Source organism: Eulemur rufifrons, chromosome 15 (genome assembly GCF_041146395.1).
Source record: "Eulemur rufifrons isolate Redbay chromosome 15, OSU_ERuf_1, whole genome shotgun sequence".
NCBI lineage: Eukaryota > Metazoa > Chordata > Mammalia > Primates > Lemuridae > Eulemur > Eulemur rufifrons.
The window spans coordinates 68,624,887-68,639,086 of record NC_090997.1 but is presented as its reverse complement, the minus strand read 5'-3'; the positions used below and the strand labels follow the sequence as shown (position 1 = coordinate 68,639,086).

The 14,200-nt window shown below is 39.6% G+C and overlaps 1 protein-coding gene across 1 annotated transcript; it reads right to left on the bottom strand.

Annotated features, from left to right (window-relative positions):
* Positions 1–581: 581 nt before the first annotated feature.
* On the bottom strand, positions 582–13,390 carry LOC138395978 (amine sulfotransferase-like). The gene is made up of 6 exons (XM_069489081.1): positions 13,252–13,390; positions 8,413–8,621; positions 5,053–5,179; positions 4,070–4,164; positions 2,533–2,719; positions 582–755 (listed from the first exon to the last, which is right to left on the bottom strand). The coding sequence occupies exons 1-6, from the start codon at positions 13,388–13,390 to the stop codon at positions 628–630; spliced, it is 885 nt and encodes a 294-aa protein (XP_069345182.1). The 3' UTR covers positions 582–627.
* Between the last annotated feature and the right edge of the window lie 810 nt (positions 13,391–14,200).

Below are 14,200 nucleotides of genomic sequence, written 5' to 3'. Positions count from 1 at the left end.
TATTTTAGCAATTTAAGTGGCATGGTTTTAATAAACGAAATGAAAGCAGAACAATGTTTACAGAGTCAGCTTGTGTACATACAATTATTTGGAAAATAATAACATCTATTATAAGCAGTAAGAAAATGGTGGACAATTTAATAAGTGATGTTGTGTGAACTTCTTGTCCATAAGAAGAAATAATTAAATAGTATTCTTACAGCCTGGGAATAAAATCCAAATAAAAGAAAGATATGACTTATGAATATATGACTACATTTGAGAAACAGCCCTCCAGAGTAAAGCATAAAACACAGAAGCCATGAAATGAAAGATGGACTCATAGTATTATATGAAAATTAAAATTCTGGATATGTCTGGAAAATCATCAACAATTTGTAAGTAAATGTAAAAGTAAAGAGTACAACTCTTCATGATTATATGCCAAAACGACATGAGGAATCCTCAGAGGATCAAAAAGGAGGAATGCCTGGACATGGAAAGCTCTCCTGATGGCAGAAATATAAAGGTTTTAATATTCATTAATCAGTGAAATTTTACAATATGGTTCAGAGAGTCAAAGATTGAAGTGTAAGATTTAATGTATTTCCTGCTGAAGGCGCTTTCTTAGGATTCTGTGTGCTGAGCTTAGTTCTGGGTTTCATTTACATCCCAGATGAACTGCAATGGAAAATCTTTCATCTGTTCTTGGAAAATCTTGTCAAATCTTTCATTCTGCTGGACAGTCATGTGATTTTTCCAGTCTCCTATGATACCTGGTAGAAAATAAGAGAGAAATTGCTTCGGTGAAGTTTTGTGGTGTGGTGAGGGGCAGAACAAACATATGTGCTGGGAGTAACATTTTCCTCACTTTTATTTTTCTGCCAGTTAAGCTCCCAGGCATTCCTCTACCTGGCTAAGACTCTTCACTCTCTCACTCTATGGCAAGCAGATAAACACATTTATCATTGCAATTTTGCTATAATTAGGTACAGTCATCACCCACATTCACAGTGTCAGCACCTAGGAAATTGAAAACCACTACAACTTGATCGCTGTTTTGTTCCAAGATCACATTGTTTCCCCTAATCTATAGAAGTCTCTTAAACATTCTATAAGTCATCACTGAGATAATACTTACAGGTAAAGACTCAGATGCTCAGAGAATTTTTAAAACAGCCCAAGATCATACAGTTTATAATGGCAGAGCTGAAATTGTCCCACCTTTACCCCAATTACTTGTGAGATGGCCTTAAACTAAACTTCAAAAGACACGCAGTTGTCATGAGGAACAGTAGCTGATAGAGAGGCAAGAAAAGACAGGCTGAATTGAAAACACACTGAAAACTGAAACAAACAACTGAAGCACTGAATGAACTAAGAACACAAAAACCTAGTGCAGGACTGCTAAAGCCAAAGCAAAAGGTGATCAGGTAAATAAAATCAAGGAGAGACCTGTTTGTTTCTCTGCAAAATAAACACATGGCTCACATTCACAAAGACATTTGGATCACTCTTTTTTTTCTTATAGCCATTTCAGTCTCTCATTGTCAGGGGTTCCTAAAGACACCAAAACACAGAAAAATGTCTTCTTTTGAATGCAAATTGCAAGTGCAGTGCTAAGGGAGGTGTGCAGTAGCCTCAGCATCTGGAAGACAGTAGGATGTGCTGGGACTAATGGCAATGGGCATGTCTCTCTTCAGGTCAGCTCAATGCTACCAGTGCTTCAGGTATTTCAAGAGAAGGGAAAAGATACACCAAAGAGAGGAGGGAAGGAAACATTAACTTAGAGAAACACAAAGCCAATATTTATTGCTTCTTGACATAAGTCATACAACCCTATGAAATTACTAGGTGCCAAACCTATATCTATATTTCTGTGTAATACCAAGTTAACAAACATGAAATATAAATAGAATGGTAGTGTAAAGTAATTAAAATATTTTAATATTTTTGATTCTAGCAGTTGTATGAAGAATACATGTACTCTAAAAACTCATTCCTCAGAGGCCAGATAAATGAAATACAACTATAAATTTTTTTAAAGTGTTACACTAGTTTAATAAAAGACATGTAGCCAGTAGTCCATCCTAATACCAACATTAGAGCTAATATGTGTTGTTCATTCACCACAGTGAGAGGTCCAGGATAAATCATGGTGATGCAAGAGTGGCCATTGATGGCCAATAGACTTGTCAATATTCCATTGTCAGGTGCTGTGGCCTTGTTTAGGAGGGGAAAGCATCTAATCCTAAGTGAATATCCATTTGGTGGCAGGTAGGCACTGTGCTACTAGGCATCAGTCAATTTTCAGAGGCCATAGAGAAGACCTTGTGATTTTAGGTTCCCCATCAGATGCCCTTTAGGAACCAGATAATGTAGTCGCATGGAGGGCCTCAGGCTGACATCACGTAACAGAAACTGACTACAGAAGGGAAGAGGGCCAAGAGGGCTCCACTGTTTGAAACTGTACCAGGACACCCTGGGGCTACACTCTGTGCCATCTGCACCACAGTGGAAAACAGCTGTTGCTGCTTCACTGCTGAACTTCACCTTTGCGAAGGAAATGGCCTTCTTGTAGTTTTGGCCCAAAGCCCCTGTAGAGTGCATTTTCAAAGTTTGCTAGCTGATCATCCTTCATGTTCTGAAATGTGGCCTGTCTCACCACGGCATCCACAGCCTCCTCACTCAGGTCTTCACCCAGAAATTTGCAGAGTTTTAACACAGAACTTCTGAGATCCTGAAATAAATCACAGTATGATTAATTATGCAAATTATAAGAAGAGAGACATATGCAAGTGTCAGATATAAATATTGCAGGAGTGAAAAATGTAGGTACTTCAGCTGGTTGTAAGTTTGGAATTGGACAGTGCAACTTGACTTTCTTATTCCTTACTGGTAAATATTTCATTTGTCTGCTGTTTGAGAGTTTAATTAGGTTAATTGCACATTTTTCATTTTCTCTGTGTTCACTTAGCAAAGTTTCTACTGTCAGGCACTGTCCTGTGTGATGTGAAAGTGAACACAGGGATAAGAAGGAAATCAGTGCTGGGAGTTGACTCCAAGACCTAGGGCAAGAAGGATTGTGGAATAGAATTAAGAGAAAGTCACAATAAAGAAAAGATATTTACTCTGGATCTTGAAGGAAAAACAGTAATTTTCTAGGCAGACAAAACTGGAGATATACAGTGTGAACATAAGAAAGCAAATACACGATACTATAGTTGTACGGTGTGTATGAGATATCAGGCAAGAAAAAGTTAGAAACTTGGTATCCTCAAGGCTTGATGGAAACAGGCCTGAGATAGAAAATAGGAGACATGCCTGGACAGATGGGCGAGACCAGACTGAAAGGAAGATTGCATATTGGTCACGTGGACCCAACTGAACCCACACATCAGACCCAACTTAGGCCATTGAAACAGAAAGAGGAAGTCAAATGTAAGAAGCTTCTGAGATTGGCTTTCGTCCTGGAGAGAACAAAGCAAGGCACTAGGTCCCTCCCTTCCTGCATCCGGTGCTTCCAGATGAGGACCTGAGTTTGGAGCCTTGACAACTGTCTTACAATTATGAGGAGAGACGTCACTGATACAGCAAATATGACAATATGGAAAGGTAGAAAATGGTTGAGACGTTCATGACATCCTGGAGTTGCCATGCCCAGCCTCAGGATACCAACCTCTGCCTTCTCAGTTACTCAACAATAAGATTTTCTTGTATTTTAAGCCACTTATAATTAATTGTTCCTGGGAGCTAGATTCTCACCAAGGAAACACAGACGTTTTCTCATTTATGTAATTTTTCTTTTCTTTTTTCATTACAAACCCTTGCGTCGAAGGTTGACTTTCAATGGATTCCAGTGAGAGAGCTGCTCTGCTGCCTACGATGTTTTCATTTAATTTTTCATGCAATGCTTAACTGAAGACAACACAGATAAGATGAGTGACACCAGAAAAAAGCCTCATGTTAAACTTAATCTCAGATCTCAAATTCTATATTTTTCTTTGGGTGTTGTGGGCATGAACTATGGTATCATTAGGCCAGGCTGGGTTAGAGCTTAGATCAAAGCACAAACTCGATCTCATCTCACCTTCTTCATCTCCTCGTACATCATGAACTGAATATTGAAGTAGTTTCTGTGCTCATACCAACCTCTGATATGGTCAAACCAAAGATTTCCTACCACTGTGGGAAGAAGAGGTAAGTAAGTAGGTAAACATGTTGAGAGGGTTGAACAGGTTATGAGGTATGGGAATCTCCAGGACCAAAAAGGAAACAGACGTCTGTTGCTAGTTTCTAGATTTTCCTTGCCACGTGGTTATTGGGGAAGCATTTAACTCCCACCAGGGAAGAATTTTACAAAATCAAAGACAAGTTAGTCTTTAAAAATGTAGTTTGTCTGAACACAAAAGCAGCCTAATGTGGAATGAGGAAAGACCAAAAATGGAGAGCAGTCCAAGGAACTATGCCTCTCCTTCCTGTTCCTCTCCCTGTCCCCAAGCACACACACACTGCCATTTCTCCTCTCCATGTGCCAGTGTAGGGTCCCAGAGGAGTCACTTTAGCTCTGCACAGTGGATCAGAGCCTAAGCTTAGGCCTCCTGTGTGACATCATCATCTCTGTCTCTTCAGGCCTTGCTCTTTCTCACCTAGCTTGTGGGATCCTTAGAAAAAGGACGGGGAAGGGAACTCTCAGACAGACACATCTGGGAAGTGCCACATGCAATATGCAAGGACAAAGCAGTAAAGCAAGTGTGATCTCAACTGAGCTCTCTTCTCAGCTGAGCTAGAACCCACATCTCTGAGTTACTGACACTAATGTGTCTTCACTCTTTTCATGGTAAGTGATTTTGTAATCTAGGCAACCTCTGGAGAGTGGGTGAGACTAGAGAAATTGGCATGAATGGCAGGACTTGGTCCCTCTAGACAATCCTACCAACTCGTTGATAAATTGACCACTGACCCCCATTCTACTCTATTTTCATCACTCTCGTTTCCACCTTCCAAATTCATAAAGCTCAAAAACTCATCACAGCACAACAAACGTATCATCTGGGTAATAACATCAGTTACCTTTCCCTTCCAAAAATTGTTTCATAAATGCCTCAATGGTGTCCGCAGATTTATGTACTGAAAACGTGTTTAAAAAATGAAAATATGAGCACATAACATCCTTAGGGTTTCTGTATATGTATATAATCTGCAAAGAAAAAAAAGGAATTATTGTTTCTGATGCTTTCATTTATCATATTTTCTTCATAATACATTTCGATTGGATTAAGCCCAGTATTTTTAGCTTCCATAATTCCCTGCGTCCTGAACATTCACAGCTGCTCCTTTATATTTAGTGCTTCCCCTTCTCTGCAACAGCATTCAAGACACATCCCAGAAGTTACTTCTTATCTCCCCCAGGCAGACAGAGAAACTTAATTCTTTTGCCCCTAAATCAGCTGACTCACGAATGCATGTGACAATGCTTCACAAACTATAAAAATATGTGAGAATAGCAATAATTTACTGAAATGGTTTAAACTTACATTGTGAAATTTATGGTTTGCTTTACTCATCTTTTAATGTAAGGTTTACCTAATTTTTATTTGTATATCGTTGTTGAGTCAAGCACAAGGGCTTGGCACACAGAAGTTACTTTCTAAGTATTTTGTGCTTTGAAACTATCCAGAAATAGAGCATATGGTGGTGTTTTTGTTTATTTTTTGTTGTTTGGGTTTTTTTAGGCTAGTCAAGTGAAAGAGTGGGAATAGATAAGGAACGCAGGAATCTTTTACTGGTTGTGATCAATTATTTGCAAACACCTCTGCACTCAGACCAGCCTAAAAGATTTGTTTTTTAGAATTGTCTATCATAACCAATCAGAATAAATTAATTCTGAATAACAATTAAGCAATCCAATAGCACTGAAATACAAAAGATTATCAAAATCTACTCTAAATCACAACTAACTGGCTCATTCTATGTCTGCACAGAATATTCAGGGGCTCTGGATAAAATTGTAGGCCTACATCTTTGTTTTTATTTTTATTTATTTATTTTTTGAGACAGAGTCTCTCTCTGTCAGCCAGGCTAGAGGGCCAGTGTGCTGTGGCATCAGCCTAGTTCACAACAACATCAAATTCCTGGGCTGAAGCAAACCTCCTGCTCTGGCCTCTCAGGTAGCTGGAACTACAGGTACACACCACAACACCCAGCTAGTTTTGTATTTTGAGTAGAGGCGGGGTCTCGGTCTTGCTCAGGCTGGTCTCGAACCCCTGAACTCAAGCTATCCTCCCGCCATGGTCTCCCTGAGTGCTAGGATTACAGGCATAAGCCACCGGGCCCGGCCATGCATCTTTGTTTTAATTAAATGTACAATTTTGTTACTCCTCTGGGAAAACTTCTAAGTTTGCTGCAGAGAAGCTAGCCCCTAATGCTGTGAGATGAGATGATGGATGCGGGATGCATCTGAAGTTGTCTCATCCCTGAGAATCTCTCAATGCAGGGAAGTAGAGTCCTTCACCCATGGGATAGCAACAACGGTTGATATTGGTGGAAAGAAACAAATGGCCCTCCTGCGCTGGAGAAAAAGAACTAATTCCCTTTCAGTTCCTTGCTGTGATTGTTTGGTTCTAAGAATGGCTTCTTGTCTTTCATCCATTTGCTTATGTAAAAATGACACACGTACAAGTGATATCTCTGAGTTACTTGTGCCACATATCGTGGTCCTGCTCCTCTCCTATGGATAATGACACACGTTCTTAACACAGGGAATGTGGGAGGAGCAAAGGTGTGAGGAAAAAATAAAATGTTCTATTTGAATCCTTTAAGTTTGATATGTCCATTAGACAAACAATGGAAGATATTAAATAGTTTATATCAGTCTAGAATTGAGGAAAGAAGTCAACTCCTTGTAGATTATCTTTAACTTGATATGATTGGATAATATTAACTAGCAGTTAACTACACAGGGAAAAGAGAAGCAGGAGAGGTCAAATATCTGGGAATCATGTGCACTGGGAGGCCGGACAGAGGATAAACCAGTAAGAAGGCAGGGGCAACGCCTCTGTTGCAGAAAAGCCCAAGTAATGTTTTCTGAATAGGAAGGGTATGTGTTTTCTCACAAAATAGGAAAACGCAAGATTAGTTTGGAACAGATTCAGTTAACTCAACATCTGAGTGTTGTCATCAGGGAGTTACAATCTCCCTGCTTTTCCGCTCCGACAGGCTGACTCCCCTCCACGTCCGAGACCCCACTGCTCTTTCTTCCCCAAGGCCTCTTAAAAGAGTGAAGAGACTTTCCTGAGAAGATCCCCTGTAAACTCATTTTCCTGTGTCAGAGCCCAGAAGTTTGTTACAATGGGAGCACCCTAAAAGGAATAAAAAGAGTAGGAGGTAGCAGCCAGATAACCAGGGGCTTGAAGTCACAATTTAAGTTCAGGTGGCTCCTTCATTCATTCTTTCAGCCCAACCACCTGCCAGGCACTGTTCTACACACTCTGCACACAGCAGTGAGCACACTTGTACCTCTGCCATGCAGGTGCTATGGTCTAGGCAGAGACTGAAAATAAATGAATGCATAAATACATATTATATCAGATAGTAATTACTGCTGTGAATACAGGGAGGTGTGTTATAGAAGATGGTGGCTGAGGTGGGGGTGAAGGAAAAGATCACAGGAGTCTGAGAACCAGCCCAGGAGGCTGGGCGGGGCTAGGGCCAGGAACAGGCAATTGCAGAGCCCAAGCTATAAATTTTAAGGAGGGCCTCACTCCCAGGCTCTTGCCAGGGCTGACCCTGTACTTGCACAAACCTGACAGCATGGGCCACCTTAAATGTTGAGCCCAGGTGCCTGGTTAGTCTCTGCCTTGTCTGGCTCTGCCAGAGGATCATTCCCATGAACTTGTCCAATCACAGGAGGGACAGGCATAGAGCTAGAGAGAAAGGTAGAGAGCCAAGTGCTGACATTTTCAATAGATGGTGGTCACTGATCCAGGGAGGAATGTGAGAAAGCAGAGAGAATCACTGTACAGAAGAGTGACTTGGTTTGAAGTTCCCTTGACCTTCAAAGTAAGGAGTCCTTAGGTAGAAAGGGGCTTGGGAATTAGGTTGGGAGGGTCAAAGGGAACCTGGGAGGGCACTAGGGGTGTAGGGTGGACAGGAGTGCTAATGTGATGTGTGTATGTAATAGACACCTATTAATGTTTAAATTAGCTCTATTACTTATACAGTTAGGAAAGAGACAAGGTGAAAACTAAAATTCAAATATTATAACAGAATAACTTAGATGTGTGCTGAAAATGAAAGTATGTAGAACACATTCAATTCCATCCTTTGCTGTTTGCTACCAGCTGAATGAATGTGGTGTCAGTGTAGGGAGGTTCAAGGAGGTAATGACAGAGAGCTCTTCTTTGCAGCAATAATGGTATTTCTCTGCCCTACTTTGGCTTTTTTGTCCTTCAGTCCTCTTGGAACCAAGTAGTATGGGAGGTGGGAAACGAAGAGACGAGGAGATGGTCTTTTGCCACAATCTGTATATCTAGAGGAGTACTCAAGAAAGGGGACACGATGAATTGTTTCCAGATTTTCTGTTCTTTTGCGATGTTCTTCAAAATAAATCAAGCTTAATATCTGCTGAGCCCAGACTGTTCCTATAAAAGAAATAATTTTGTTTTTATTAATGCATGGATGTCAGAAAAACATATATATCCAGGTTTTCAGTCAAATAAAGTTTGTTATTACAGTAGGTTGTATGATAGTTTCACTTATACAAAGTGACATAAGGCTAATAGGAACATATCTTGCTTTTATTTTTCTATTTAGGATGTTCCGTGTGGGTTTTCATACCGGCTTATACTTTGATACCTTCTTCGTGCTTTCTTCTGCTTCATATATAATACCTTTCAAATTATCTTCTATGCTTACCTCTAGATTTTTGTCCTCAACCTCATACTTAGAGCATTAGCTAATATAATCACAGAAAATGGAATTGAAGTGAAGAAGTAACTTTGAATCTTTCCCGCTTTCCCCGTTTCACTAGTGATTGCTGCTTAAGGAAATGGTGTTTAATTTTAAGTATCTACAAAAGGACTTTTGACACCAACATGTAGACAGAAAGGAAAAGTTAATAACTGAAGTTTGACCATTGGCTTTTAAGTGGGATTTGAGAAAAGTATTTAGATTAATTCCAATTAGAGTGGACAAATAATTTTCTTATACCTCTTATGTACGCTGAATATTGGGGTCTAAGATTTCAAACATTCCTTGAATATAGGTAGTGTTTATGCAGTTTGCAGTCAAAATGTATTGAAATGACTGATGTACACCACCAAAAAGTAACAAGTTCCAGTGCGATATTTATTAGATTCGTGCTAAGATAAAACCTATTGCTCCTCAAAAATTCCCATCGTAGCCTTTGTTTCCAAAGACTATTCAATAACCTCTGGTGAGCACCTGCACCTGGTGAGTAAGAGCATTGTTGAGCATACATCCGTGTGGGAGGGACAGGTGATATGCACCTTATATGTTCCTCTTACTACTTAACTATTGGTGGCTGTAGTCTTCAGTGTTGCCAGGGAAGACTATGACCACATGTGTCTACTTGCTGTCATAGCTGGACCAAATATTCCACTGAAAATTCATTGATATGAAATTCTACAGAGTTTCTTACATTCTTCTTCTTTCCCAGATAACAGATACTGCTTGTAGAAGAGATATCACAGCTTTAATACCACCGGCTCTGGTAGCTGAGGGGTTGCCGATGGTGGTGAGCAGAGGTGGCCACAGGGCTGTAGATGTTGAAGAACAGGAGAACTGGAAGAGTGTGTTCTCCATGCAAAAGAGGCTGCATTTCTTCTCCCTCCTCTCCTGCTCCTTCCTCTTCAGTTTTCACTTCCCTGTCCCTTCTCCATCCCTCTTTTTCTACATTTTTTGTTTTACCCTGTTAGGATGTCAGATGTTAGAGTAAAGGGACCTTCATTTTTCCCTGAAGTTCCTGACATTTAACATCACTGATTCATTTCAGTCCCTCACTTATCTACTTGTATGTTCCTTTTATTCCCATTTCCTATTGCAAATGCTACACCTGCCCCTATCATTGCAACCAGTCAATTGGTTTTAAAGTGCATCTGTTTGCTTGAGTGTGTTCTTTATAAATCTGTACTGTTGTGAGTTCTTATATTTTCAACTTAAGTGGATCATCTTATTTGTTACGCTTTTTTAACCAAAAGCTGTGGTTTTAAGATCCATTATGTGCTGCCTCTGATCTATTGCCCCTATCAAATGCTGCCTCCTGCTTCATAGTTGCACCCATGGGCTTTACCTATCCACTGTCTCACTGAGGGACTTCCCCGCCCAAGCAGCATAGCAATGCGCATCCTAGTTTTGTTCCTTTGCATGGACCTGTTTAAGAATTTCTTTAGGATAACTACTCAGGAGAGCAATTGCTTGTGCTGAAACTAAGATCATAAGGCTGAAGGAATGGACTATTTCTGATAAAAGGATATCAAATCATAAACAGGACCTAAGGCCATGCCAGGCAAGGGTTCAGTCCTGCACCCCTACATTTAAAGTATGAAGTAGCTTTGAGATGCCCCAGGTGTTTCTTTTTTCTAGCAGTTAAACATGCACTGGCCTCACGATAAGCAATATTGAGACAATTGTCACTCACTGACTGCCATACGCTGAGTAACTGAACCCCTGTTCCACACACCACAACTATACCTTTGATTGGACAAGAGACTGATTTCAGTAACTTTCTCGTGACAAGAGACCACAACCCATGGAGTAGTTCTGGCCAATTTATAGGGTCTGGTCACTGAGTGACTTTGTGTCCTTACTTCACCTTTTGATGCATAGGGCCTAACTGGAATGCATTTAAATGTTGTCTCCACCCCCAAAGTGAACATGGAATGTATGTGACATGCATGTTTGCTTAGTGTGCATGCGTGCATCTCCCGTTGGTGAATATTCATAACTGCCTCTAAAATCTATTGAACAGGTATACTTGGCCAACCCGTTCAGCATAAATTCCTGTCTCATCCTTCCCTGCCTCAATGTGGTCGATTTCCAGTTTCAGCCAGAGGCTGTGCCTCCTCCCTGGAGCTTGTGACTCTCTTTGAGAGATGCAGAAACAAAGTTCTCCTCTCCAAATTTATGAATCTTCAGACTTTTTCTGTGACGCTTGGTATGTATGTACCTAATATGTCCAAGAAGTGCCAGAGTGCTCTTCAGAGAATGGCTGTTTCGGTCTCCTCTCTCATGGGTAATGTGCTAATGCATGTAGATGTCTATCCACTCCTCGTCTGCATTTGACATATTCACCTTTCAAATTCTCGTTAGTCTACGTGATGGGTAAATTTATGTGTAACTTTAGTGGGTGAAAGGCAGCCTAGATTGCTGGTAAAAGATTATTTCGGGGTGTGTCAGTGTGGGTGTTTCAGGAAGAGATTAGAGTTTGAATGGGTAGGATAAGAACATCCTCCCTCACCAATGCAGCCAGGAATGATCCAATCCATTGAGAACCCAAATAGAACAGAAAGGTGGAGGGTGGGCAATTTCTCTCTCTCCCTGAGCTGGGACATCAGAGTCTCTGGCCCTTGGACATTGCAGCACCTGGTTCTTGGGCCTTTGAACCCTGGGACTTGCATCAGCAAACTCCCCGATTCCCAGGGCTTCGTCCTCATACTGGGAGTTACACTATTGTCTCCCTGGCTCTGAGGCCATCAGACTTGGTCTGAATTACACCACCGACTCTCCATGGTCTCCTGCTTCCTAAGGGCATATTCTCAGCCTCCATAATCATGTGAACCAATTCACACATATATATATCCTTAATATATATAACATATATGATATATATTCCTATTAAATATAAATAATATTTTATATATGATATGATCCATATATTCTTCTATAAATGCCTTGTGGTTTTCTTAGCTTTGCATGTAATATAAAAATTAAGTGTACAAAATAAATCATACATCATAAGGTCATAAATAGTGTATTGTGAAGGGAAAATTAATCAGCAAAGAAATTGGAATATTTTTCTGGTGAGGCTTCATTTTTAATTATGGCCATTCAGAATGGCTTCACTGACACAGTAATATTAAAATAAGGAACCCAAGGAGAGGAGGAAATGATCCATGCAGATGTCTAGGGGAAGAGCATTTCTGGAAGCTGAGACAGGGAGTGCAAAGGGCCTGAGGCAGCAACATGCTTTTAGAGCTCCCCTAGAGCAGCTGTGTTGGATCAAAGTCAGCAAAAGGGCCAAAACTATTTTTAAGTACTCACAGCTGGTATCTGCTGCTGTGAAACCTTATAACATAGAAATAGGTCCTGTTCACTTATCTGGACACGTTAAAAACCTCTCAAAGCACATGACTCTTTTTTGTTAAGAACTAATGTTTTACATATGCAAAGACTATTTGCAATATCTGTGATCATGTAAATGCTGATAAGTCTCTATGGTTTAGATACCTCGTTTTTAAGAAGTTAAAAGAGTCACCATTTGACCACCATTTTCAAAGTGACCAGGGAGCTACGGCATTGGCAAGGGACTAGTGTGGTGAGTTATCAGGCTCACTGAGCAGCAGGGGTCACTGCAGACAGAATGTGTCTTCAGAGTACAACACAGGACGTAAAACTGGGCCACATGATAGGCGCTAAATAGAGTAGAAAATGGAATTGAAATCAGGCTTCAGTCATACTGGGTGATCAGCAGGAAAAGCAGGCTCAAGGAAAGAATGGAGGCACCAGGCCCTGAGGCAGATGCTCAGGCAGAAAGTAAAAATACAGCAGGCAATGGCAAGGAGAGAGACAACCCTTTAGGGGTTCCCTAACTGAATTCCTATTTAGAATATTGCTTTAATCAAACAAGTCATTCTATGACTTAGAGCTAATTAAAAATATTTAGGAATTATTCTGTAATATGATAATTAGTATGCAAACTTTTCTCCTTCTCATGCTCTTCAAATATATGTCCCAACACCTGACTAAATGCTAAATATTCTTGCTTCTTTTCTCATCCCACCTCAGCATTCAGTGTTGGATGTTATCTTAAGTCTAATGGTTTTAACATTTTGCCCATTCCAATGCCAAATCAGAAATAACTTATAACTGCATTGTACAAAACCTTATTTCACAGGATATCGAACAATGAGTTCTGTATGTCCAAAGGATTAACACTATATGGCCATATCTAATACTAGTGAAAAACTAAATTCTCATATTATAGAAGTATCATTGTATGTCTTAGATTAGCTATTGGAATACTGAACTTACCAGATTTGGGGTATGTGACTACCAAGACATCATCATCTCTAATTTCAAAATCATCTAAATTTTTTGATAAGTAAGTTTGAAATGCACGAAGAAAATAAAATCCTTTAAATTTCACTAAATCTGTTTCTAAATCTTCCATAATTCAGTACCTGCAAAAGACATAGGACATTCTTTGAATGATATTTAGATGAATTTTGTATCTTCTTTCCATCAGTATTATTGCCTTCCAGGCATATATTCAGAAAAGAAATTGATTCTTTATTTTCTCCAGAAACACATATAACATTCTAGCTCTAAAAACCAATTCTGAGTGTGTGTCACTTGGTCCAGTGCCCAGGAGCTGTACAAGGGGTGGGTCATTGTTTTCTGTGTATGTGCTCCACTCATGTAGCTACAGGGAAGAGACGTGAAAGTAATTTTTGTAATAATTTCAAAAAATGATGTTATCAGATGTTTGGTATGTATTCCACCATAAACAAATAAATGCAGTGGATTTAAACAGATGTGAGAAAGATTTGTCTGTTAGACTAGTCAAAGAATCCTTTATCACTGGGTCTTTTTTTTCTTTTTCTTTTTTTTTTTTTTTGTCTGTAACTGAAGTATAGGGCCTAGGTTTTAGCTATTTTATAGAAGCTTTTCTTTGTATAGTTCTGGAGTTATCTCTTTATATTTTTTGACAATTTTTTACTAAAATATGATTTTATTTCTTAACATATAACTTATTTAGAGCAATTGGGATAATAAAACCAGGAAGTCACAGATATGAATACATTCAAGGAAGCCTGGGAAATTGAAGATGATCAATTAAATTGTCCACAATGACAAAATAAACATTGCAAGAATGTAAGAACAGGAAAGAAAATATTCAAATAGTGTGTCAACATGAAAAGTGGTAGAGGGAAGATTTTAAACCAAATCTTGTGACTCATCATTTATGTATATATTTTAC

Excerpts from the sequence above, each read along its gene's own strand:
- LOC138395978 (XM_069489081.1), bottom strand. The coding sequence starts at position 13,390 with ATGGAAGATTTAGAAACAGATTTAGTGAAATTTAAAGGATTTTATTTT. Across the intron at positions 8,622-13,251 it reads AGTCACATACCCCAAATCTG|GAACAGTCTGGGCTCAGCAG; the intron begins GTAAGTTCAGTA and ends TTTCTTTTATAG. Across the intron at positions 756-2,532 it reads AGGCCATTTCCTTCGCAAAG|GTATCATAGGAGACTGGAAA; the intron begins GTGAAGTTCAGC and ends ATTTTCTACCAG.